This window comes from Scleropages formosus, chromosome 22, assembly GCF_900964775.1.
Source record: "Scleropages formosus chromosome 22, fSclFor1.1, whole genome shotgun sequence".
NCBI lineage: Eukaryota > Metazoa > Chordata > Actinopteri > Osteoglossiformes > Osteoglossidae > Scleropages > Scleropages formosus.
This window is the reverse complement of record NC_041827.1, coordinates 5,672,051-5,692,497: the sequence shown is the minus strand read 5'-3', so window position 1 is coordinate 5,692,497 and position 20,447 is coordinate 5,672,051. Positions and strand designations below refer to the sequence as shown.

Genomic DNA, 20,447 nt, shown 5'->3' with positions numbered 1-20,447 from the left:
TTCATTCTTCCTCTCTCCCAGCTGGCACTCTGGATGGTGCCACTGTCCTCTGTTTTAGGCCCTTTAAATAGGCCCAAATATGGGCACATGTACCCTCTGTGCCAACCATATATAGTTGTCCTCCCCTCCCCCCAATGGGGCCATACAGAGTGGCAAATTAAGAAATGAACCTATCAGTTTCTATTTTCCCAGTGCAAAATAAAAGGGATTACTGTTGTAGTAGTAGGAAGTGGTAAGAGCACTTTTGTCAAAGTTTGACCCTGAGCTGTGGTATCCCAGTGTGACTTGCCTCTCAAGGTGAGCTTGAGAAGTTGTAGAGCATATTTGCAAGTTTGAGTGGGTTAGTGATATTTAGTTTCCTTGATCGTACAAACTCAGAAGAAGCAAGCCTCCTAAAAATATTTTCAAAATGTCTTTCAGGAAAAAAAAAATTGGTCTTAGATTGTCCCATACCGGAATTACACACTGGATTGGTAATGCAAGAAATGGGATACTAAGATGCTTTTTTTTTTTTTTTAAATTTTAAATTGTAATTGTCCATTTTGTATGTTTGTCCATGTGGTAATATCCCCTACAACAGGGATTGTATCTTTTTGCAATAAAACTGATCAAGATCAAAACTCATTTACTATGCAATTGTAGAACTGAGTGCTCCTTTCTGCAAGGATTACAGGAAAAAAGTTCTAATATTTTGAACTGCAAGGTGTTTGTCTTTTTCCCCCCCCTCAATCATCAGCAACCTGGTACTGGAAAATCGATATTGATTCTTGAAGCAAAGTTAGATGTTGTGCTCTTGGTCAGTTTCAACATCTTCATTTTAATAAAACACTGCGGAATGACAAAGTTCAGCTAGTTTAAAGCAAACAGAACCACTGGTAAACAAGATCAATTTAAAAATGGTCATACTGAAATGACATTTTTGCCCCCAAGTGCCAATTCCTACTTGAATAGGCTTGTTTGTGGTGTATGTATAAGTTAGCATTAAAAACACACACGGTATCAGACTCTTCCAAGAATAAATCAACATTGTATGGTTTCATCAGTAGGTCTGACACCCAAACCTCAGAATGAACCACCAATGAACATGCATCACCCCAAAGGTCTGTTTTTAATCTAAGGTTCATTTACTCTGGGATATTTAGGTAAATTAAAGAAATCTACATCAGATTGGCTTTTCTCCAGACATTTACCATTGCTATCCTGTTAACATAAAATATGGCAAAGGTATTGAAGCTGTCATACAAAAGTTCAGTTTTGCTGTTTTTTTTTTTTTCCCGGCCTCCCTGAAACTAGGATGTGTGTCAGTCCAGGGACATTTCAGTGTCAGGTGTAGATACCATAAACGCGGTCTCTTCACTCCTTCATTTTGGTAAGCTCCGCATTTGCCCTCAGTACAGCCCCAGGGCTGGGGTACGGCCGCTGCTGGAAAAGGGGTCCTGCTGCTGTGGTGTCGGCACCTGTTTTGGCCTCATTCCTCTTGGGCAGCCCAGTTGACCATGTTCCCCTGAAAGACATGGCCAGGGAGTGAAGTGCTCAAACACGAAACAACATATCTGGAAGTCACCTATGTTGTTACTGCATGCCACTGTCTCCAAACTCTGTGCACAATCCACACTTAATAGGGTTAATTTTTTTCAGTGAAATCACCATATGGGAAATTCACTTTTTAAAGAAAATAACCTGTTCTGCAGAAAGGAAGTCACCAAAAATTAAAATACACAAATTAAGGTTTTTGTATAACGACACCACCACTATATTTTTTAATATTTGTAAGAATTATTTGTCGCTACTCCTTTGGTTTTGTATCATCAACTGTTCACTCATCAGTAATAACAGCTTGTGAAATGAAGGGTCACAGAGGTCCACAGCCTACCCTGAATGAAAGATTTTTATGGCAATACGAAATGAAGTTCACTGCCTATGTTTTTACTCCAAAAACCATTCATACTCTGTCATAAGTGCTGTACAGCATTATTAATGAATGACTGACATTAGACAATCCTCATTTGATTCCAAGTTTACAATTTATTTCTCTATGGACTCCAAGTACCCAGGTTGAAATCCCACTCCTGCTGCAACACCCTTGATCAAAGTAGTTACCTCGAATTGCTACAGTAAAAGTATAAATGGATAAATTGTTCTAAGTAGCTTAACACCAAGTCCCTTTAGAGGAAAGAGTTAAATGAATTTATAATAGTACTGAATCAGTTCAGCCATGAGTTATATCTATGTTAATCAAAGGTTGTGATCAGTTGAGGCTGTTAATGTGATATGCAATAGAAGGTATATGTGTATTTGGTTTTACTGTTCACATACTTTACAGAGTAAAAGACAAAGGCAGTGAATAAACTACCTGCTGTGAAAGTAAAATGACTGCTTAACTGGACAACAGTGTTATTGTAGTGACAAGTAAACCCACTTTGTGGGGGAAAAAAAGGGTGTACTTGTTCCCCATTATTAAGTCTCCTAATATCCAGCTTTTGATGTTTCTAGTCACATGTTACGTATTACAAAGTGAAAAATGGAACAGTGGGATGGAAATGGTTACCTGGGAGCATCTGAGTAAGCACTTGGATCCATTGGGTCCATCTCCTCATCCTTTCGCTCTCTCCCTGGTAACAAGAGGTAGAGAGAGAAAAAAAGAATGATCATTAACTACTGTGTATATACTAAGATACAGGATGAGTTATACTATGAACAGGTTGACTTCACATTTTGCAACTGTGGCCAAAAATCTTTCACTGGTAGGCTACACCTGCCTGGATCAAAGATGGCAAACCCCAATCCCTGAGAGCCAAGTGTGCTGCTTAACGCTGCAATTCATTAAAAAGTTTAATATAAGGCATCAATCAACCATACCAACAAATTCCATATGTTGCTTTAGAGGAAATCGTGTGTAGCAGAAACACGAAAGTAGTGCAGGTGTAAAAATAAATTTAAGAAGTTTAAAATGTTTAGATTTTATAAGTTTATTTTAAATTTTTACAAGAATAATGACCATTCCTCTAGGGTTCAGATACTTTCAAGCAGTACTGTACAACTGGTACTGCAGGTGTAATTCAGTTGCTAACAGAAAGGCAACTAAAAACTGCTCTGGATCTGCCATAACTCTAACATCATCACAGTACTTACCTCGCTTATTCTTGGTGTAGGGGGCACTCTCTTCTCTGCGCTGTAGTCGCTTCTCCCTGATCTCCTCTCTGTCTCGCTCTCTTTCCGGCTTCTCAAACTGCCTCTCCCCCCATTCCTCTCCCATCTCTGCTGCAAGGAATAAGAACAGGAAAGCAGAAAAAGTGCTTTTGGTTAGAATCCCACAGTGAAAGAAATGGTTACTATATTTTTGGTAAACCACTACCTCTCGAAAAAGCCATCAAATAGCCAATTTGACTGTGGCTAACTGTGTTTCAATTGTGCCGAAAACATTGCAGTCACCAACTCTAGACCAAGAAAGCACATAACCAAACTGTAATCCTGAATGGTCAAATGCTGCAAGCCATAGAACATGGTATTTGTGTTAGAAACAAACCTGCTTTCATTAACCTTGATGCAGTAGTGCATTCGATATATAACGCAATTAAAACAACTGTAAACTGAGCGATTTCAGGAATAGGTGTAATTGTGTTCAATATTTTTATCTCTGCCTTGTAAAATGCAAAAATCATAAGATTTCAGTTAATCAACATTTACTTCATCTTCCATTATTCTTATGTTTGACAAATTTAAATTATTCAAGAACAACATTAACAGCAACTGACTGCCATAAAAAGGAACATTAATTTTATTAGCACAAATCCTCAACAGATTCCTTCTGAAACAACAGATAATTACAGCGAGTACTGGAGTAACATTTGGTTTAATGTGCTTTCAAGCATCCAATTTATTTAAGATCTTAATCAAATATGCAAAATAAGTTCAAATATAAAACCGGCACACACAGCTAGTCATGAGGACTAGGATTCAGAACTACTATTATAAACACTACATGGGTTTACTAATTATGTTGCAACGGACTTGGAGCTAATTCTGGTTTGAAAGTATTGCTGGCATCATGGACAAAAGCAGGAGTGAATGTTAAAAATGCCATTTTGTGATACTTATCAAACACTGATACTACAGTCCAAAAACACAACTATTCCTTCAATTAAATTCCTTCAGGGTCTTCAATTTTGGTGATGACTTCTGTACACCCTAAACTAGTATCTAGAATGATACCTCTTAGTCTCTTGGCTGCCTTGGTAATAACAGCACTGGGATCATTTGGAGAGAGCCAGCACACCAGGTCACTTTCCACATTCCAGTAATAGGGAAGACCACTGCAGGGAGAACAAAGAACAAACCCCAAACCATGTTACTTCATGTTTAAAAACTACATCAAAGAACAAAAGACCATATGAGTGGCTAGAAATAACCAGAATAACAAAAGAACAAAAGCATCTGCTAGATGAATAAATGTAAATGAAAAAGAACTAAAATACATAAAAGCAGAAAACTGTTTTTATTATATAATTTCAATGTCTTAGTACAGTGTATTCAAACTTTCATGTGAAATATTCAGTTCAATTTATAAGACAAACAAATAAGACAGTTGACTATATACTAGAGTACTACATCACCAATGCAGTTATTAAAGTTGTAAGTAAGCCTACTGGCCATGGAGGAAAGGAACAAAAAAACTCCCAAGCGAAAGTCAAGGAAGAAAAGAAAACCTCCGGAGGTCCAAGTGCCAGCGACTGTCTATATAAATCTATAATTCTACATTAAAAAACACATTTTATGTCAATTACAACTAATAACATTGTAGATGAGTGTTAACTTGAAAAAAAAGCAACTTACAGGTTTACGCATACAATTATTTACCAACTGATACAGAAAGGTCACTTTTACCGTATCAGTTTAGGGTTATTTGCTCCCTGCTCAGGACTTCTGCAGGGGCTGGTTGAATTCGAACGTGGGACCTTCAAGTGCAAGGCTGCAGCTCTAACTGCTATACTATTTGTTGCTGCTACACAGCACTTCTAACAGCATAGTGCCCCTGTGCTTTACAGAGTGAAAGACACAGGCAGTGATCTATGTCATAACCATCTTTGAATCAAAACATCTCTGCCCAGCTTCTACCTTGTCTCACACCGTATTTTTGCAGCCAGCCTCCGGACCACCACAAACCTGCATTTGACAAGCACTTGTTCATATTAAGTGAATGAAATATGCAATGTAATGAGTGAAATGTGTAACGAAGACAAGCTAGAAATATCTTTTAATACCTGGTATTTTCGTAAATTTTATTAGGTATATTTTCCATCTTGGACCTGCTCCCCCCCCATGACAAATAATGAGAACGTGACACCCTCAAAAGAGAAATGTGCAAAACAGGGTGATCTCACAGAACGCATGAACTCATTATGTGAAACATTGGTGTAATTTGTCATGTTTTTATGTGTATTGAATATATCAGTGCTCAGTAATGTTCTAATACAGTATTAAGACAAGCCATAACAGATTTTACTAGACTGTAGAGTAAAGACAAAGGGTAATACACACAGGCAGATGTGTCAGTGAGGGTGAAAAACTCAAGCAAGAGGGGGAGCGACATGGTTTCTGGCAAACGACAAATAACCTACAAGGTGGCAGCAAACACACCCAATATCTTACCAGACAGGATCGAACACCTTGTACCAGTTTGGTGGCAAATTCTCAGATCTGGTGGCTTCATAGTCCACATTGTTGTCATCATAGTCTTCAGCAATAATCTCCTCTTCAGCTTCTAGGAAAGTAAAGGAAAAAGTCGCAGTGGGAACATGGAAAAGGCACGTCGTAGAGGCTGGTCACCTCAGCTCAATGGGGCCACAACTCACCCTGTTCTGAGTGCTTTAGGATTCCTCTCTTGGCCAAACGGGCCAGCAGGGCTGGAGGCAGGGGCATCTTCTCCAAGACTGAAAAAACTACCTGTAATATTCAATTAAATTCATTTTTATAGAGCACTCTTGTCACACAGTGAGTGACACACACAGCTTGGGTGCAGAATAGGTGGAAACAAACACAGCTTCTTAGCATCCACTCCTCTTCTTATTTTTCAAAGATTTTGGGGTTTGGGCAACAAATTTCAACTTATTTTGCTCCCTTAGAGAAAATCTATCTGAGGTAATCTGCCGTGAATCAGGAGAAATGAATACTGCCCGCCCCAGTTGCACACGACATTATCACACAATTATTTCTCGATATTTACTATTTTAATTAAAATTCACAGCTACACACACAACCCACGTTATAATGCATGTGAAACAAGACATTTGAAACAGTAGGCTCAAGCAGCTACTTAACATGGGTTTACGCACAACAAATGAGGCAGAAAGAGCAGCTGAAAGAAACACTCGCAACTCCAAACTCGTCGTCGTTGGTCGGAAGATCGATGTAACCACTGACTGAGGAAAACTATGCCAATGCGCCACCCGCCGTACTTACCAAGTCAAGGGAAAACTGCTCGGAAGGGAAAAAAAAATCCAAAAAGCAGCCCTTTAGTAGTTTTTATTTTTTTCCAAATCAAAATTAGCAAAAATATACCGTTACATTTTTACAGCTGCAGCGCAATTACACTTCTTTCCCGTAGGAGCATTCAAGTCGACTTTTGATGACGCTATTAGAAACAGCGGCGATCCTTCCGTTTTGATTTGCTCCGAACGTGACGGGTCGTGTGCGCAGTCTCTGTTGGCTCTACTTCCGTCTCATGCGAAATACGACATACGCCTGACGTCAGCAATCAACAATGGAAGAATACGTCCGTGAGCCTTGGTAAAGTAACTCACAATTTTAGTGTCTTTGGAGTGTGTCGGCAGTTCTTTTTGTTACACATAGACTGTAATGTAGGAGTGCCGAGCATTTCTGGACACGGTGCTTTTTATTACCAGAGAGTCTATTTAAATTTCATATCCTCTTCGTTCGGCCCTGCACTGCAGTTGAGTTTTTGACGTATTCTCTCTCTGTGTCAGTGTTTGCATCGATCATGTCCTTGTACCTGTTGGGGACAACCTCAAAAAGTGACAGTGACACGTAAATACATTTACAGAAGATATGAAAACAGCTAAAATACCTGCTTCATAAAATATGAAGGATAGGGTACTGTATGACTATGAAACCATTTAATTCAGTCGTAGGTGCATGCACGCAGGGCTGCCACTAACTAAGACTTAGTCTAAGTAAGCAAATAATTTGGTATTTATACTGCAACAAATGATGCTGTTATAGAATTGCCACGTTGTCTTAAACTTATTTTAGCACAGGATCCCCTTGTATTGTCACATGCGAATAAATACTCCTGTGTTTACTTTTTGATCCCATTTCCCCTGTCCTCATGCTCTTCTCCACATGATTTTGCCTCCCTCTGTCTTCCTCCTCCTGTACAGCCCATGGCGAATAGTAGATGACTGTGGGGGTGCATTTACCATGGGAGCCATAGGAGGGGGTGTTTTCCAGGCTGTGAAAGGCTTCCGGAATGCACCTGTGGTGAGTTGCTGCCTCTCTGCCTCCCCTTTTACACAGGAGCTGAGTATCTTGGACTGATGCTATTTGCTGTCCGTCTTTGTACAGGGAGTGCGGCATCGGCTGAGAGGCAGTGCCAATGCTATAAGAATACGAGCTCCACAGATTGGAGGTGAGTAGTATAGTGAATTCTTTCTGAGCTTCTGATGTACTTTAACAGATCCTATGAGTTCACTTGTTTGGCTTTGTAAGATTAGGGTGGTTTACAACTTTGAAGCAGGTTTAACCTTCTCTATTTTCCCTTTGAAAGGTAGTTTTGCAGTGTGGGGCGGGCTGTTCTCCACTATAGATTGTGGGCTAGTCCGTCTGCGGGGTAAAGAAGACCCGTGGAACTCCATCACCAGTGGAGCCATGACTGGGGCAGTATTGGCAGCACGAAGTGAGTCAGGGCTTTGCACCTCCCCTTTGTGCTGCTCTTATTTTCACTGTTTCAGAAATATTCATTTTTTTTTAAAGTGCAAAAGATAAAAGTAAGTATATCAGAACACCACAAAGTATATCTAAATTCTAAGTGTTAAAAACAGTGATTTGTTATTTTTGTTGCTGTTTCCAAGGCCTCTAAGATCACAAGGCTACTAATTTTAAACTCAAGCGAACACAATACTACCTGATTTTCCAAAAAGGTCATTACGCTCACCCCCCCCAATATTTAGTCTCTCAGTAGCCAGTTTTCCACATATCCAGTCTGCTATTTTTAATACCACCTATCATTAATCACTTTAGATTTTCATTCATCCAATCCAGGCCAGGCCAGCAATACTTGGTCTATTGTGATAAACTCAGACTACATTTGAAAGTTGTACTAAGCAGCTGTGTGAGAGAGACTGGGAGACACACTACACTGTGAGACTGGTACCAGCGCTCTCAGTTTAAGTCTGGCTTGCATATGCAGTTGCAGCACGTAGGAGCATGGCCACGCTGGGATTATCAGCCGCAGAGGGCGTTGTGGTGCGGTCAGGTGCTGTAATGCTCTTTAATTAGACAATTGGAAGACTAGAGCATTTGAACTGCAGAGCTGGATTGAAGCAAATACTGCCCAGTGCTCCTGGTTTATGGTTTGTCTATAGGTGTGTTCCACCGTTTATTTTATATACTCCTTCAGTCTGATCTGTACCGTCTCACTTCTGATCACTTTTTTAACCATGCGCTGTTGCGATGCCATGGAAAAGTAAAAGTTAAAACTGTCACCCTCTGCCTCAATCTCTGCCACCATCCCCGCCTCACGCTTTTTCGCCTAACGCCGCCACCTTTTCCTTCCTTAAGCCAATCAAGTCAAGAGTCAAGAGAGGCTTTATTGTCATTTCAACCATATACAACAGTACACAAAGTTTATGAAATATGGTGTTTATAATCATGTTATTAAATAATGCTCTTTGTCTTTTAACCTGTTACACAACTATTTACTTTATTCAGGGATCATTTAGGGTGATTTTGTGGTGAACTGGAGATGGGGTTGGAATGAATTTTAATTTATGAAATAAGTATTTTCACTATCCGGTTTTTCAATATTCAGTCAGTTTTTGGGAACAGAATAGGACTGGTTAACAAGGGATAAATGTATTTAGTCTGAGTCATAGTACTTTTAACCAACCAAACATTAACTGAAGCAGTTCCACCATGGTGTGGATGATTCTGTAACCTATATGAGGGGTTCATCTTTACTGGATGTAAAAGAATGCAAAAGCGTTATTATAGGCATCGCTCTGCAGCCATATCAAACTTTTTAAACCCAGCACTGAATCTGCTGTGGTGTTGCTGTCATATTTTCAGGTGGACCCTTGGCTATGGTGGGTTCAGCGATGGTTGGTGGGGTTCTCCTGGCTCTTATTGAAGGTGTTGGGATCCTGCTGACCAGATACACTGCACAGCAGTTCCAGAACCGTAAGTGTGGATAAGAAAATTCAATTTGGAGGTTGCTGGTTTTAGAGGTCTTACAGTCTCACAGTTATTGCCTCCATAAGAGAGAGTTTTTGAACGAACCACAGCAGTAATTCTTTTTGTGCTCATCATAGCCTTGGGTAATGGATTGGCGAACTGCTGATGCTTGACAGCAAGGATAAGGAATATAAAGCATTCTGTGAGTTTCTACACAGGAATAATTAGTCTTGTATCCTGGGCCCAGCAAATCCTTTGGTGGAGGACCCAAGTCAGCTTCCCCCAAAAGATGCAAACCACAGCCACCGTGGGTTTGGACAGTACCAATAGAGGTGTGGAACCCAGCATCATCTCAGCCAGGAAACATCGAAAAGGAGGTGATTATGATCCACCTGAGCCTTCAGAGACATGCTGATGTATGAAGAGAACCCCAAAAATGTCAGAACTGTGTTTTCTGGACCGCTTTTTTGACGTAAAATTGTAAAGTTGAATGGGTGTTTTTTTTTCCACCGGCAGATTGCAATTCATTTTTACCTTTGTATTTCTGAGACTCTGTATATATACAAATATATATTAGTATTTTGAATTTGTTTCTTTAAAATACACATTACAAACTGATCGCTGGTTTTCAGAGAATACATTTTTAATCTTGAATATTCAGTGTGGAGTTAACACAAATTCAGCTGTGAAGCTTCGACGGACCGAGCATTTGTTTTGCGGGGATATTTACGAACTTGACCCACGTTCACGTAACAGAATCATGACTTGAAAACCTGTTCACACTCAGGAAGAAAATCACAATGGAGGAAAATACTTTCAGATCATAATGAAGCTGTTGTTCTGGAAACGGACACACTACCAAATTGAAAGTGGTGTTCCTGTTTTCTGTCACCTTAGAGGAGGAAACATGAGGGTAATTTGTGAATGCAACAGTTATGTGAAGCAACTTGGGTGATCAAAGCAGTCAAGCTGCATCTAGCAATTTAGCAGTATTTTCCAGTTTTTTGCTTCTTAATCTGCTCCTCCATTGCAGTTCTCATTTCCATCCTGCTCTGTATCTCCTCTAGACCTACCTGTATTCTCTGCTTTGAGGTCTTGTCCCTCATATCACTTCTACTTCTATATCTATATCTGTCTCATTCTTTCTCTTTTTGTGACTTCTTCAAATAGATAATAGCATTTTGCTTTTCAGAACAGTATCAGCAAAAGCATTTAAGGGATAGCAAATTTGACTTATTTATTTTACAGAACACTTTCTGAAATAAAGTATTTAATTTGTTTTAATGGTGTGACCAGTGCTGTTGTGTTGTGGTGTTACAGTTCAGTTCGTTATACAGTAGCACACACTACTTATGTGATTTGGCCCCTACATATCAAGGTCTGACAAAAATGGTTATGCTTATGCATTGTCAGATTTCAATTATGTACGGTGTATAGGGAGCGTTTTCTAGTGCTAACAGTGTAAGTTTTTCTTTCCCAATAACAGCATCTTCTGTTTTTGAAATATCTGAAATGCTTTTTTGATAATAGTTTGGTAATTGTTCTCATAGTTGTGGAGTGTATCCTCAAATACAGGTTTCACTTTATCAAAAAGACTGTGAATGGCGGATCCGGTGGCTGAATGGAGACTTGTTTAATGGTGCAGGTTAACAGAATTCCAAGTACAAAGACATTCGCTGCCATCTGTTTCCGGAGTAAATCTACTTCTGGGCAATCTGGATCTCTGCAGTTTTACTGTCATAAAACATTCTCATGTTCTAAATGTGTTTTGTTGTCGTGCCAGAGCTGTGTTGGATAGAATAAATTTGCTACATTGCAGTAACAAAAGTAGTTATGAGACTACTAGAATGGGACCCCAAATCGTATTTTCTTAATGTAACTCTCCATGAGGAAAACACTGTTAGTTAGGCTCTGTTCACAAGCAAACCTCTTAAAATTTTTATTCAAGAAATTGAAAACCAGTGCTTGTCAGTATCTGGAGGGATGAGAAAAAGGATGATACAGTTAAAATGCCCTGTAACTCCAGGATTAGTTGAGAAGTAGTAGTAGTAGTAATATACAGCATGCTAGTTATTTGCAGAATTATCAGTAAATATATTGAGCAACTGGATTAGATGTTAATCTTGCAGGACCCAAGTGGAAAAAAGTTCTCTCAGAAAATATTTACAGTATTTTGATTTTCTGTAGATCATTAAAACATTTTAACGCTTAAGTTTTTGCAGTTGTCAGAAGTAATTACTAAATACATTGTGATATAAAATATGTTCTCTTTCAGAATTAGACACACACCTTGTGCTTAGTTTCTCTAACCCCATAATACTTAAAACTACATTCTACTTTATCTGCAAGTGCAAATAAAGTGTTTTAGCGGGTGAAGGGAAAAGATCTTACATCAGTGTGACTCAGATTTTATGAGCTTCTGTCAACTTGTCTAACTAGAAAGTTTTATGTGTGTGACTGGGTGTAATCTGCTCATCTTGTTCATCTAGGAACCACCTGCACACCAAAACCACACACAAGCTGGGACAGAGACTGAGGGTCAGTGCTAACATGTCACCAACTGGGACAGGGTCAGGGGGTTGTTATGAGCAGAAGTCATAAAGAGATGCAGTACTGATACAACACTGGCTGACTTGGGGGTAGACGCTGATACCTTGGAGCCTAGGATTGACAAGATGATGCAAATTGCACATGGATCCCTTCCTTCTCATTCCTCCAAAACTCTTAACAGGCATTCTTCTTCCAAAGGGTGCTAGTACATCTGTTAACAGAGCATGTGAGAACTGTAGTGCAGTACTTCATCAGTAGCCTACTGCATCTCAAGATGTTTTGTGTTTATAATGATAAAGGTCACATAGGAGACAAATTTAATCTTAGAATATTTGCACAACTAGTCACGGATTTGATTATTTCGCTAATAACTTGTCTGCTTCATGTTCGATAGCAGAAACTGTTGCGTAAACTACAGATTTAAAACCAATCCAAAAAATCCAATGAGTGAAAAATGAAAATCATGAAAAGTACCCTAATGTCAGTAATGTTATGCAATGCATGCCATCCAACAGTTTGCTCGGGGTGCACTGCCCTTACATTATAAGTGGGTGGGCTCTGGAGCCACTCTCCTCTTCTAGAATATTCTGTTTGTGAAAACAGGTGTGTGGAAGTGCATGGGGGTGCTGAGAGGACCGAGGTCATGTATACTGCTGGTAAGTGTTCTGTACCTGATGTTTTTACCACAACATTAGTATATTTCACAAGAGGACAATTCAGATTTAATTCCTGTGTAGCACCCTCTCCATTACCATCTTCTGTCCCACTATGCATTACGCTCCTGTGATCCATGCTCTCGGCTGCAGTTGCACATCTGGTTCTGCCTTCTTCAACTAATTTGGCTCCAGTTCATTAAAAGCCCACATCCCATTGACTCTTCTGCAGAACATTATCTCATATGTATGCAAGTCAATGCACAAGGTTCATTGAGCATGTTTATGTATATGGGCACAGAATATTTACGCATTACATTTACATCTATGGGCTAGCTGATAGTGTAGTGGTTAGCGTTGCTCCTTTTGGATCCAAAGGTTGTAGGTTTGAATCCCACTTTCAGCTGTAGTACCCTTGAGCAAGGTACTTACTCTAGATTGCCCAGAAAAATTACCTAGCTGTATAAATGGGTAGATAATCATTGGAAATAGCTTAACGTAAGTACACGGTAGAAGTCAGTGCCCCAGACACGTTTCAGGTGAAATTGAGGACTCACAGCCCTTACTTCGAGGATAGGCTCCAGAACTCTGCAGCCCTGCACTGGTCACTGCTGACAATTAATGCATTTCATAACCTATGTTATATACATAAAGCCATTATGCTATGATGTAAGGCACTCATTGTATTTTTCTCTGAGGTGTACGTTGTTTTGGAGAAAAGCACCTTCTAAATGAATAAATGTAAATATTTACGTAGCTGACACTTTTCTCTAAAGCAACTTGCCTTGGAGTTGGAGTACAAAAATACAAATTATACAAAAACAGTGTGATAATAGTTTTTTAAGTAATTCGTCTATGTGGCTTTAATTGATAGAGTTCAATTTTATCTCGCTCCGATTCGTAGAATTTAAAAATACAGTGTATCCTTCAGCTACACCAAAACTTATAATAAGTAGAAATCGCCCGCCACTTCTGACTTCTTTCAATGCCACAGTGACTTGTGGGAAAGCAGGTATTCCCTCCCTTTTTGCGTTGCATTCTGGGAATTGTAGTCATGTCTCACTCTCCAACGATGGCAGATGTGCAGCCTCCACCTCTCCGGTCCCTGGATGATTTTATTTTAGGGTCGGCACGGTTTGCTGTGCCAGATATCCGGAATTTTGAGCGATTGAACAACCGGATCATCAACAACCTGCTTTATTACCAGTCCAACTATTTCCTGTCGGTGATTATTTTCCTCGCTGTAGTCGGGTAAGGGCGCCGTTCCGTTCGGAGCGCTGTTCTTGTGTCCCAGTCAGTGCGGACCCATAGAAGCAGAAGGGCTGTGTCTCCATCATCCATCCATCGTACCTCCTCTCCAACGTTACTGTTCGTTTTAGCTCTCAGATCAGCTCGTGGCATGTGTGTGCTTCGCCAGTGTCCATTCACTCACATATAATATTTATTTTGGATCATAACGTGCTGTTAGAAACAAGACGTCACGTTCCTGAGCTGTATTTGATCCCCCGGGATTCGGGAAGCGGCGACGGACGTGTCCCCAGGCAGAGTATTGCGTTACCCCCCTCAGTGCGGTGTCCCTCTCCCTCCCTCCCTCGTATGTGTGATTGAATCCCCCCCCTCAGAATCGGACAATTAAATACTACTATAGAATGGAGGTGTGGCTCGGCGGTAGCAGGGATACACTGTAGCATAAGTAAGTTACATCAGTCGCAACATTAAGAAATTGTGTTGTATCTATTTGTAAGTAGCGTATCTAGCAGTGTAACTGGTGAATAAGTGTGTGGTGTGTGGTCTCACACTACATACTCTGTTGGAAGTGCTTTGGAGAAAAGAGTCTGATAAATCACGGACATAAATGTAAATGTATTGGAAATTATTTCATCGGATCAATGAATATGTTGACATCAGTCACCAAGAGCTGCTGACTCAGCGGGGACTGCTGACATGCCGATCTGGGCTGTTACTGTAGTTACTGAGCACTGTGCTGTGTTTACTGCTCGCGTGGTCTGATTGACAAATGCTTACATACATCGATACTTTATTGATCTGTGGGGGACATTCGTTTGCCTACAGCGGCCGATACGGAGACATACAGACACGACCCAAAGGTGTACACAGACAATACAAATAGCTGCAATATAAGTGAAATAAATGAAGTTAAATATAAATTAGCAGGGACGGTATACCGTTGGGGGCCCGGTGGTGCAGCGGGTTTGACCGGGGTTCCGGTCCCGCTTGGGGTGCCTTGCAATGGAGTGGCGTCCCGTCCTGGGTGTGTTCCCTCCTCCACCAGCCTTATGCCCTGTGTTGCCGGGTTAGGCTCTGGTTCGCCGCAACCCTGCTTGGGACAAGCGGTATCAGACAATGTGTGTGTGTGTGTGTGTGTGTGTGTGTGAGTATACCATTAGCTGGAATTAACAACACCTGAAAAACTGTCCCAACTTGAGCAGAGGTGAGGTGGGCCTCATTGGGAGGAAGAGTCATAGTATTTCCTGATGGCTGGTGGCAGAAAAGACGCTCCGTAGCACTTCCTGGTCCACCGTGGCTGAACGAGCCAGTCGCCAAAAGCGCTCCAGGGTGGTTCTCTGTGAAGGGGATGGGCAGAATTGGTCATGATGGCCTCCAATTTTGCCACCATCCTCCTCTCTCCCTCCACCTCTAGGGGCTCCATTGTCAGTGCTGTGATGGAACTGAAATAAATCTGCTTTCCCGGGTGGCTGCAGCAAGTGCACTGACCACAGCAGACTGGTAGAACATCTCCAGCAGCTTCCTGCACAAATCGAAGGACCTGAGCCTCCTTAGAAGTACACTCTACGCTGACCTTTCTTCCGCAGCGCTGCGGCGTTGTCCGGCCAGCCCGCTCATGTTCTCCACATATCTCCTGCTTTTTTTAAAAAATTTCTCTTCAAATGTAGCCTTAATTTAAAACGCGTGGACATTTTCCGTCTCCTTCCAGGTATGTCCAGCCCATGCAGCTGTTCCTTGGTGCCACAGTGGTGACGCTCGCCTTCCTGGGCTTTGTGTGGGCAGCGGAGAATCAGGCCAGCGTCAGACGCTTCCGCCGTACCCACCCGTCCCTCTCCCTCACCGCCATCCTCGGGGCGAGCTACCTGTTCCTCACTGTGCTTGGTGGCGTCGCAGTGTTCCTCTTCGGGATCGCCTTCCCCATACTGCGTAAGCACTCCCTACATCGCCACACTCTCTTCTTTTCTTCGCCATCTCCCATCAGGCCGCACCGTATTGGTTTTATGATTAATTTAATGGGGTTTAACCAGTCCTTACATCTGATAACTTAGCTGGCACTACCTGATGTACATCATCTGTTCTCAGGTAGTGCCAGCTAAATTATGCATACTAAGTTAATACATTATCTATTATGTACAAGATTTATTTTTCCTGCCCGTGTGCTTTGACTGGGGAGTGGACCGAATGAATGAACAATGTAAAGGAAACCGAACTGTCCGCTGTCTGTCTTTATCCTCTTCTTCCAGTGGTCTTGATCCATGCCTCGGTGCGGCTGCGTAGCCTGAAGAATAAGCTGGAGAACAAGCTGGAGAGCATTGGGCTCAAGAGAACACCCATGGGGCTCCTTCTGGAGGCGCTGGGACAGGAGCAGGAGGCAGGGTCGTAGGGGAGAGGGAGCATATGGGAGGTTCGACCAAGGTGGAAGGAATTTGGTGACCGGTTACAATGAATGGTCTCAGTGTCCAGTTATATAGGCCAGTTTTAAAGACTTCATATGTATGATGCCTATGACATTGGGCAGGAGTTTAGGCACTAAGTATTTTCAAATAGTTATTCTCCAGTGTTGAAAACTTAATTTCTGCAGAAATGTCGGTTAGATAATGTCATAAGTAATCATTCTTTTGTATACAGGGCTTAGTACACACTCCTTGTAAAGCATGTTTTGCACTTATCTGTGGTAAATAGTTCAACTTGCTCTGGAAAATACAAGAAAACAGGTTTTTTTTTCGTAAAGTGATTTCCGAGGCAACTGAAATAATATCTGAGTATTGTGATATGTACGTAACGTAAGCAGAACTGGCTTTTGTTGGCCTGGGGTGGGATCCTTTATGGTGTTTTCTAGAGCCGGTTTTGTCAGATGTGGTGCTGGAGGCCCAGCGCTTGGGCCGGATGTGGTTCCGGCAAATCTTTGTTTAAGGCCTCGGTGAGATGTTATATATCAAAATATTCATAGAAATGCTAAATCCGCTGAAATCTGAAAGCAACAGATTGTTTTCAGCTTAAACATAATTAGCAAACATTTTCTGGTTTCAGCTGGTAGCGTAGTGGTTGGAGCTGCTACCTTTGGATCCAAATGTCCGAGGTTTGAATCCCACCTCCAGCTGTAGTAGCCTTGAGCAAGGTACTTACCCTAAATTGCTCCAGTACCTAAATCATTGTAGGTAGATGCAAGTCGCTGTGGAAAAAAGCATCCGATAAATGTAAAAGTTGTGTAAATTTGGAAAATTAGGCTGCCATTTAATTATAACTATATTTTATTGGCAATTATGAATTGATAAAATTCACATGAAAACAAAAAACACTTATTTTTTAAATTCTTTTTTTTTTTTTCTTTTACTGCAGACATTCTTCCAAAACAACACAAAGACTGACAGGAACGTTTTATCAAGTCGTAGTAAGATTGATGAGAAGAACACAGTCAAGAGCCGTAATAGGGTGAATAGTGGGTCCCAAGGACCTGGATTAAAAATGAGTGCGTAGTCATACGTAAAATATGTTAATGCAGACAGTGGTAAAGCAGATTTATAGACTAACCATTCATTAAAAGCAAAATGAAGAAAGAGGCTGCAGGATCTGTCATACATGCATATTTGACAGCTGAAATAAAAAGAAAAGAGGAATTAATATGTCTGTCAGATTCATGCTGTGGCTATTAGTCCTTAATGGATACCTGAATATGAAGAATGTTTATCTTTCCTGTCGTTATTTAATGCTTGGATGCTGTGTCATACATAGGAAACATCAACATCTCATCTCTTTAAAATATTCATCGCATCGCAAACAATTTTTTCAGAAACATTCCTCTTGACTCTGAAAGATAAAGATGTCAGAAACTGAGTTACAAATGTTCACCTTATGTGATATTTTACATTTTGTAACCTTAGAATAAATACTGAGTAAAGTTATCTGTGTTCTTTGGACCAAATAAATAGTTTTGATGGTTGTCTGCACAGTAATGTGTCACCAAAAAGGAAGGATATCATAACTACTCCCATTTTCAGCTGTTTGGTTAATTTTGTGTTAGATATACTTGTTCCAGGCATATAAAATTTAAAATAAAATAATAAAGTCTTTGCTGTTTGATGAAGGCTTACTCAGTCAGAGTAACGTAAGTATACCCTGTTTTCAAATCAGATTTATCCAAGTTGCGTTGGCTGTGATTACATTCGGAGAAAGAGGGTAAAAATAATATTGTACAGCTACTGTACTTAGAATGAAGGATTGGTTGTGGATGATTTACAATCGCTTTCATAGTACAATTTTCAGCCTTTTTCTCATTGGAAAAAATCTTCTTTGCATCAAGCTTTCGAGTCTTTATGTCTTCGGATTTGTGTGCCTTTTATACTGTGCCAATTTTAAGTTTGGTTCATGAATATGTGCCGATGTTTTGCGAGCCGTATTGGTGTTCATCGATCCAATGAATAAAGTGCCAGCTCTGCAGAACTCCTGCGTAGTCCCTGTGTGTCTCGAGTGTCCCGTGTGAGAAGGTTTCCCCCGGGAGTGCAAACTCTGCCGACGTCGGTGCAGCTGCCGGGGCGAGCGCGGACCTCCCTGGGCCACTTCGGGACCGGCGCTACAGCCAAGAGTCCTCCAGTACGACAAGGGCTCTCCACGTGTCTTATTTTTGTTCGATGGCGTAACTGTCGTGCTCACTCGCTTGGGTTTCTGTCAGTTTGTATGTTCTAGAAGAACCAGATCTCTGTGACATGGAGAGTAAATTAAAACACATTTTACTTAGGCTGGGGGGGAGGGGACACACCCAGGGCGGGACGCCAGTCCGTCGCAAGGGACCCCAAGCGGGACTGGAACCCCAGACCCACCGGAGAGCAGGACCCCTAAATTAGAGACATTCTCCTGCAGTTGTATTTGCGAGTCTGTAGTGTTATAGATATTTCCAAGAGTTAACAGAGCTCATAGATATGTGTATATAGATAGAGCACTACATTGTCTTTTGAAACATATTAAACATGTTAAAGTAAATAAAGTCATCTGTTACCTCTGGCTTCCTGCACTTACTGTATAAATTTATACTTATTCGTTTAAGACGCTTTTCTCCAAAACGATGTACATCCCGTAGAAAATACAATGTGTACATTACATTAGGAGAAAGAGACACTTAGATGCAGACGCGTGACTCTAAAGTGCACTTAGTTTGTTACTTTCGAACCATATGAACCAATGTACATAACACGAGTAGCTGCATAAAACTTGACTGGAATATCCACGTTTCCTGATCACCTTCCTAGTAATAATATATGTGTGTATGTTATATGTATATGTACATTTATGTTACATTACAGGAGTAGCTGCATGAAGGTTTATACAATGTTTAATAGGTATGATCTCAAAGTTATAGTGCATGAACATTTACGTATTACATGAACTTATAAGATCATGGGCAAAGTGAGTCCAGAAGAGGTGAGTTTTAAGACCCTTTTTAACAGGGATTCAGCAGTTCTGAGTGAGAGGGGGGAGGTCCTTCGTGCTTTTGCACCTTTTGTGCATGGGACCACCAAGTGGGCAGAGGTGGAGGAGCGTAGCAGTCTGGCTGGGGTGTAGCGGATGGTTGGGTCTAGTAGGTATCTGGGAGCAGTTCTATTGATGCTTTTGTAGGACGTAACCAGAGTCTTGCATTTGAATACACACATATATCAGTAGCTGTCCCTTTATGATGTTATATTTGCAATAATCAAACAAGTTTTGTGCAATTTCATCTTGATGCTGGATGGATTTAAGATATAGCCTGCCCCCACACACCCTCCCCACCTTGCAGGTGGTCATCCTTGTTAAGCAACTCGGTTTGTCTCTTAATCCCAGGCTAATGTCTAATTAGTGCTGAGACAGGCAATGGAAGGGAGGACATTAGAGACTCTGTGTCTGAACATTTCTAAATGCTTTACTTCTGTTTGGCACCTCCGATGAAATGAGTGTTGCTGTGATTTTGTTGAAATTATCGTGCTTGGTTGTTCCGTAATTGTGATTTCAACAGGTCATGCAGGAAACTTGAAGCTAAAAACTTTATCTGGACGACAAGGAGAGACATGAAAACCACGTGAAGTTATTTTCTTTTCTAAATAGTTGTGTCGAGGAGATGTCTCATGCTGCAAACTTTCTTAATGAAATCTATTTCGGAAGTTAATTTCGGAGAGAAACGTTACAGAATAACGTGACTCGCGAACGAGCTGCGGTGCAGAAGGACATGAGTACAGAAAGTAAGTATCTTTATCATTATCATAAATGTAAAAACCGTATATACACGTATATATAGTTTTATTAAAAAAATATTTAAAATGATGACATATATATACCTGACTGAATGCAGCCAGCTGCAATTATCAGGAAAATTTAAGAGATCTGCTTCAAATCCCATTGCAAGGCTTGGAAAGTTACTGAAGGACTTTGCTAAGTGCACAATTCAGCTTTTCTAAGATTGGAATATGATTACCCCCTATGTATTGTGTTTATACTGAATTTGTAAACTGCGTCTCTTCCTTTTATTATTATTATTATTATTATTATTATTATTGTTGTTGTTGTTGTTGTTGTTGGTGATGTTGATGTTATGGTTGTTGTAATATACACAAAATTGTA

At 40.7% G+C, this 20,447-nt stretch overlaps 3 protein-coding genes across 4 annotated transcripts; 2 read left to right on the top strand and 1 right to left on the bottom strand.

Annotated features, from left to right (window-relative positions):
- Window positions 1-52: 52 nt before the first annotated feature.
- On the bottom strand, window positions 53-6,626 carry pqbp1 (polyglutamine binding protein 1). Of its 2 annotated transcripts, none has more exons than XM_018725241.2 (7): window positions 6,460-6,626; window positions 5,853-5,943; window positions 5,650-5,761; window positions 4,213-4,313; window positions 3,133-3,261; window positions 2,549-2,612; window positions 53-1,504 (listed from the first exon to the last, which is right to left on the bottom strand). In XM_018725241.2, the coding sequence occupies exons 2-7, from the start codon at window positions 5,917-5,919 to the stop codon at window positions 1,354-1,356; spliced, it is 624 nt and encodes a 207-aa protein (XP_018580757.1). In that variant the 5' UTR covers window positions 5,920-5,943; window positions 6,460-6,626; the 3' UTR covers window positions 53-1,353. The 2 variants fall into 2 exon arrangements, with proteins under 2 accessions (XP_018580757.1, XP_018580758.1); XM_018725242.2 differs by having other exon boundaries at window positions 3,133-3,258.
- Window positions 6,627-6,731: 105 nt separating this feature from the next.
- timm17b (translocase of inner mitochondrial membrane 17 homolog B (yeast)) lies at window positions 6,732-10,769 on the top strand. Its single transcript, XM_018725468.2, has 6 exons — window positions 6,732-6,786; window positions 7,398-7,497; window positions 7,582-7,645; window positions 7,784-7,912; window positions 9,304-9,414; window positions 9,656-10,769. The coding sequence occupies exons 1-6, from the start codon at window positions 6,761-6,763 to the stop codon at window positions 9,736-9,738; spliced, it is 513 nt and encodes a 170-aa protein (XP_018580984.1). The 5' UTR covers window positions 6,732-6,760; the 3' UTR covers window positions 9,739-10,769.
- Window positions 10,770-13,673: 2,904 nt separating this feature from the next.
- Window positions 13,674-18,299, top strand: praf2 (PRA1 domain family, member 2). Its single transcript, XM_018725451.2, has 3 exons — window positions 13,674-13,862; window positions 15,568-15,785; window positions 16,103-18,299. The coding sequence occupies exons 1-3, from the start codon at window positions 13,684-13,686 to the stop codon at window positions 16,240-16,242; spliced, it is 537 nt and encodes a 178-aa protein (XP_018580967.1). The 5' UTR covers window positions 13,674-13,683; the 3' UTR covers window positions 16,243-18,299.
- Window positions 18,300-20,447: the final 2,148 nt, after the last annotated feature.

Coding starts and splice junctions, on each gene's coding strand:
- timm17b (XM_018725468.2), top strand. CDS start 6,761: ATGGAAGAATACGTCCGTGAGCCTTG. Junction 6,787..7,397: donor GAATACGTCCGTGAGCCTTG/GTAAAGTAACTC, acceptor CCTCCTGTACAG/CCCATGGCGAATAGTAGATG. Junction 7,498..7,581: donor GCTTCCGGAATGCACCTGTG/GTGAGTTGCTGC, acceptor GTCTTTGTACAG/GGAGTGCGGCATCGGCTGAG.
- pqbp1 (XM_018725241.2), bottom strand. CDS start 5,919: ATGCCCCTGCCTCCAGCCCTGCTGGCCCGTTTGGCCAAGAGAGGAATC. Junction 3,262..4,212: donor GGCAGCCAAGAGACTAAGAG/GTATCATTCTAG, acceptor TATTCCTTGCAG/CAGAGATGGGAGAGGAATGG. Junction 2,613..3,132: donor CTACACCAAGAATAAGCGAG/GTAAGTACTGTG, acceptor TCTTGTTACCAG/GGAGAGAGCGAAAGGATGAG.
- praf2 (XM_018725451.2), top strand. CDS start 13,684: ATGGCAGATGTGCAGCCTCCACCTCTCCGGTCCCTGGATGATTTTATT. Junction 13,863..15,567: donor ATTTTCCTCGCTGTAGTCGG/GTAAGGGCGCCG, acceptor GTCTCCTTCCAG/GTATGTCCAGCCCATGCAGC. Junction 15,786..16,102: donor GATCGCCTTCCCCATACTGC/GTAAGCACTCCC, acceptor CTCTTCTTCCAG/TGGTCTTGATCCATGCCTCG.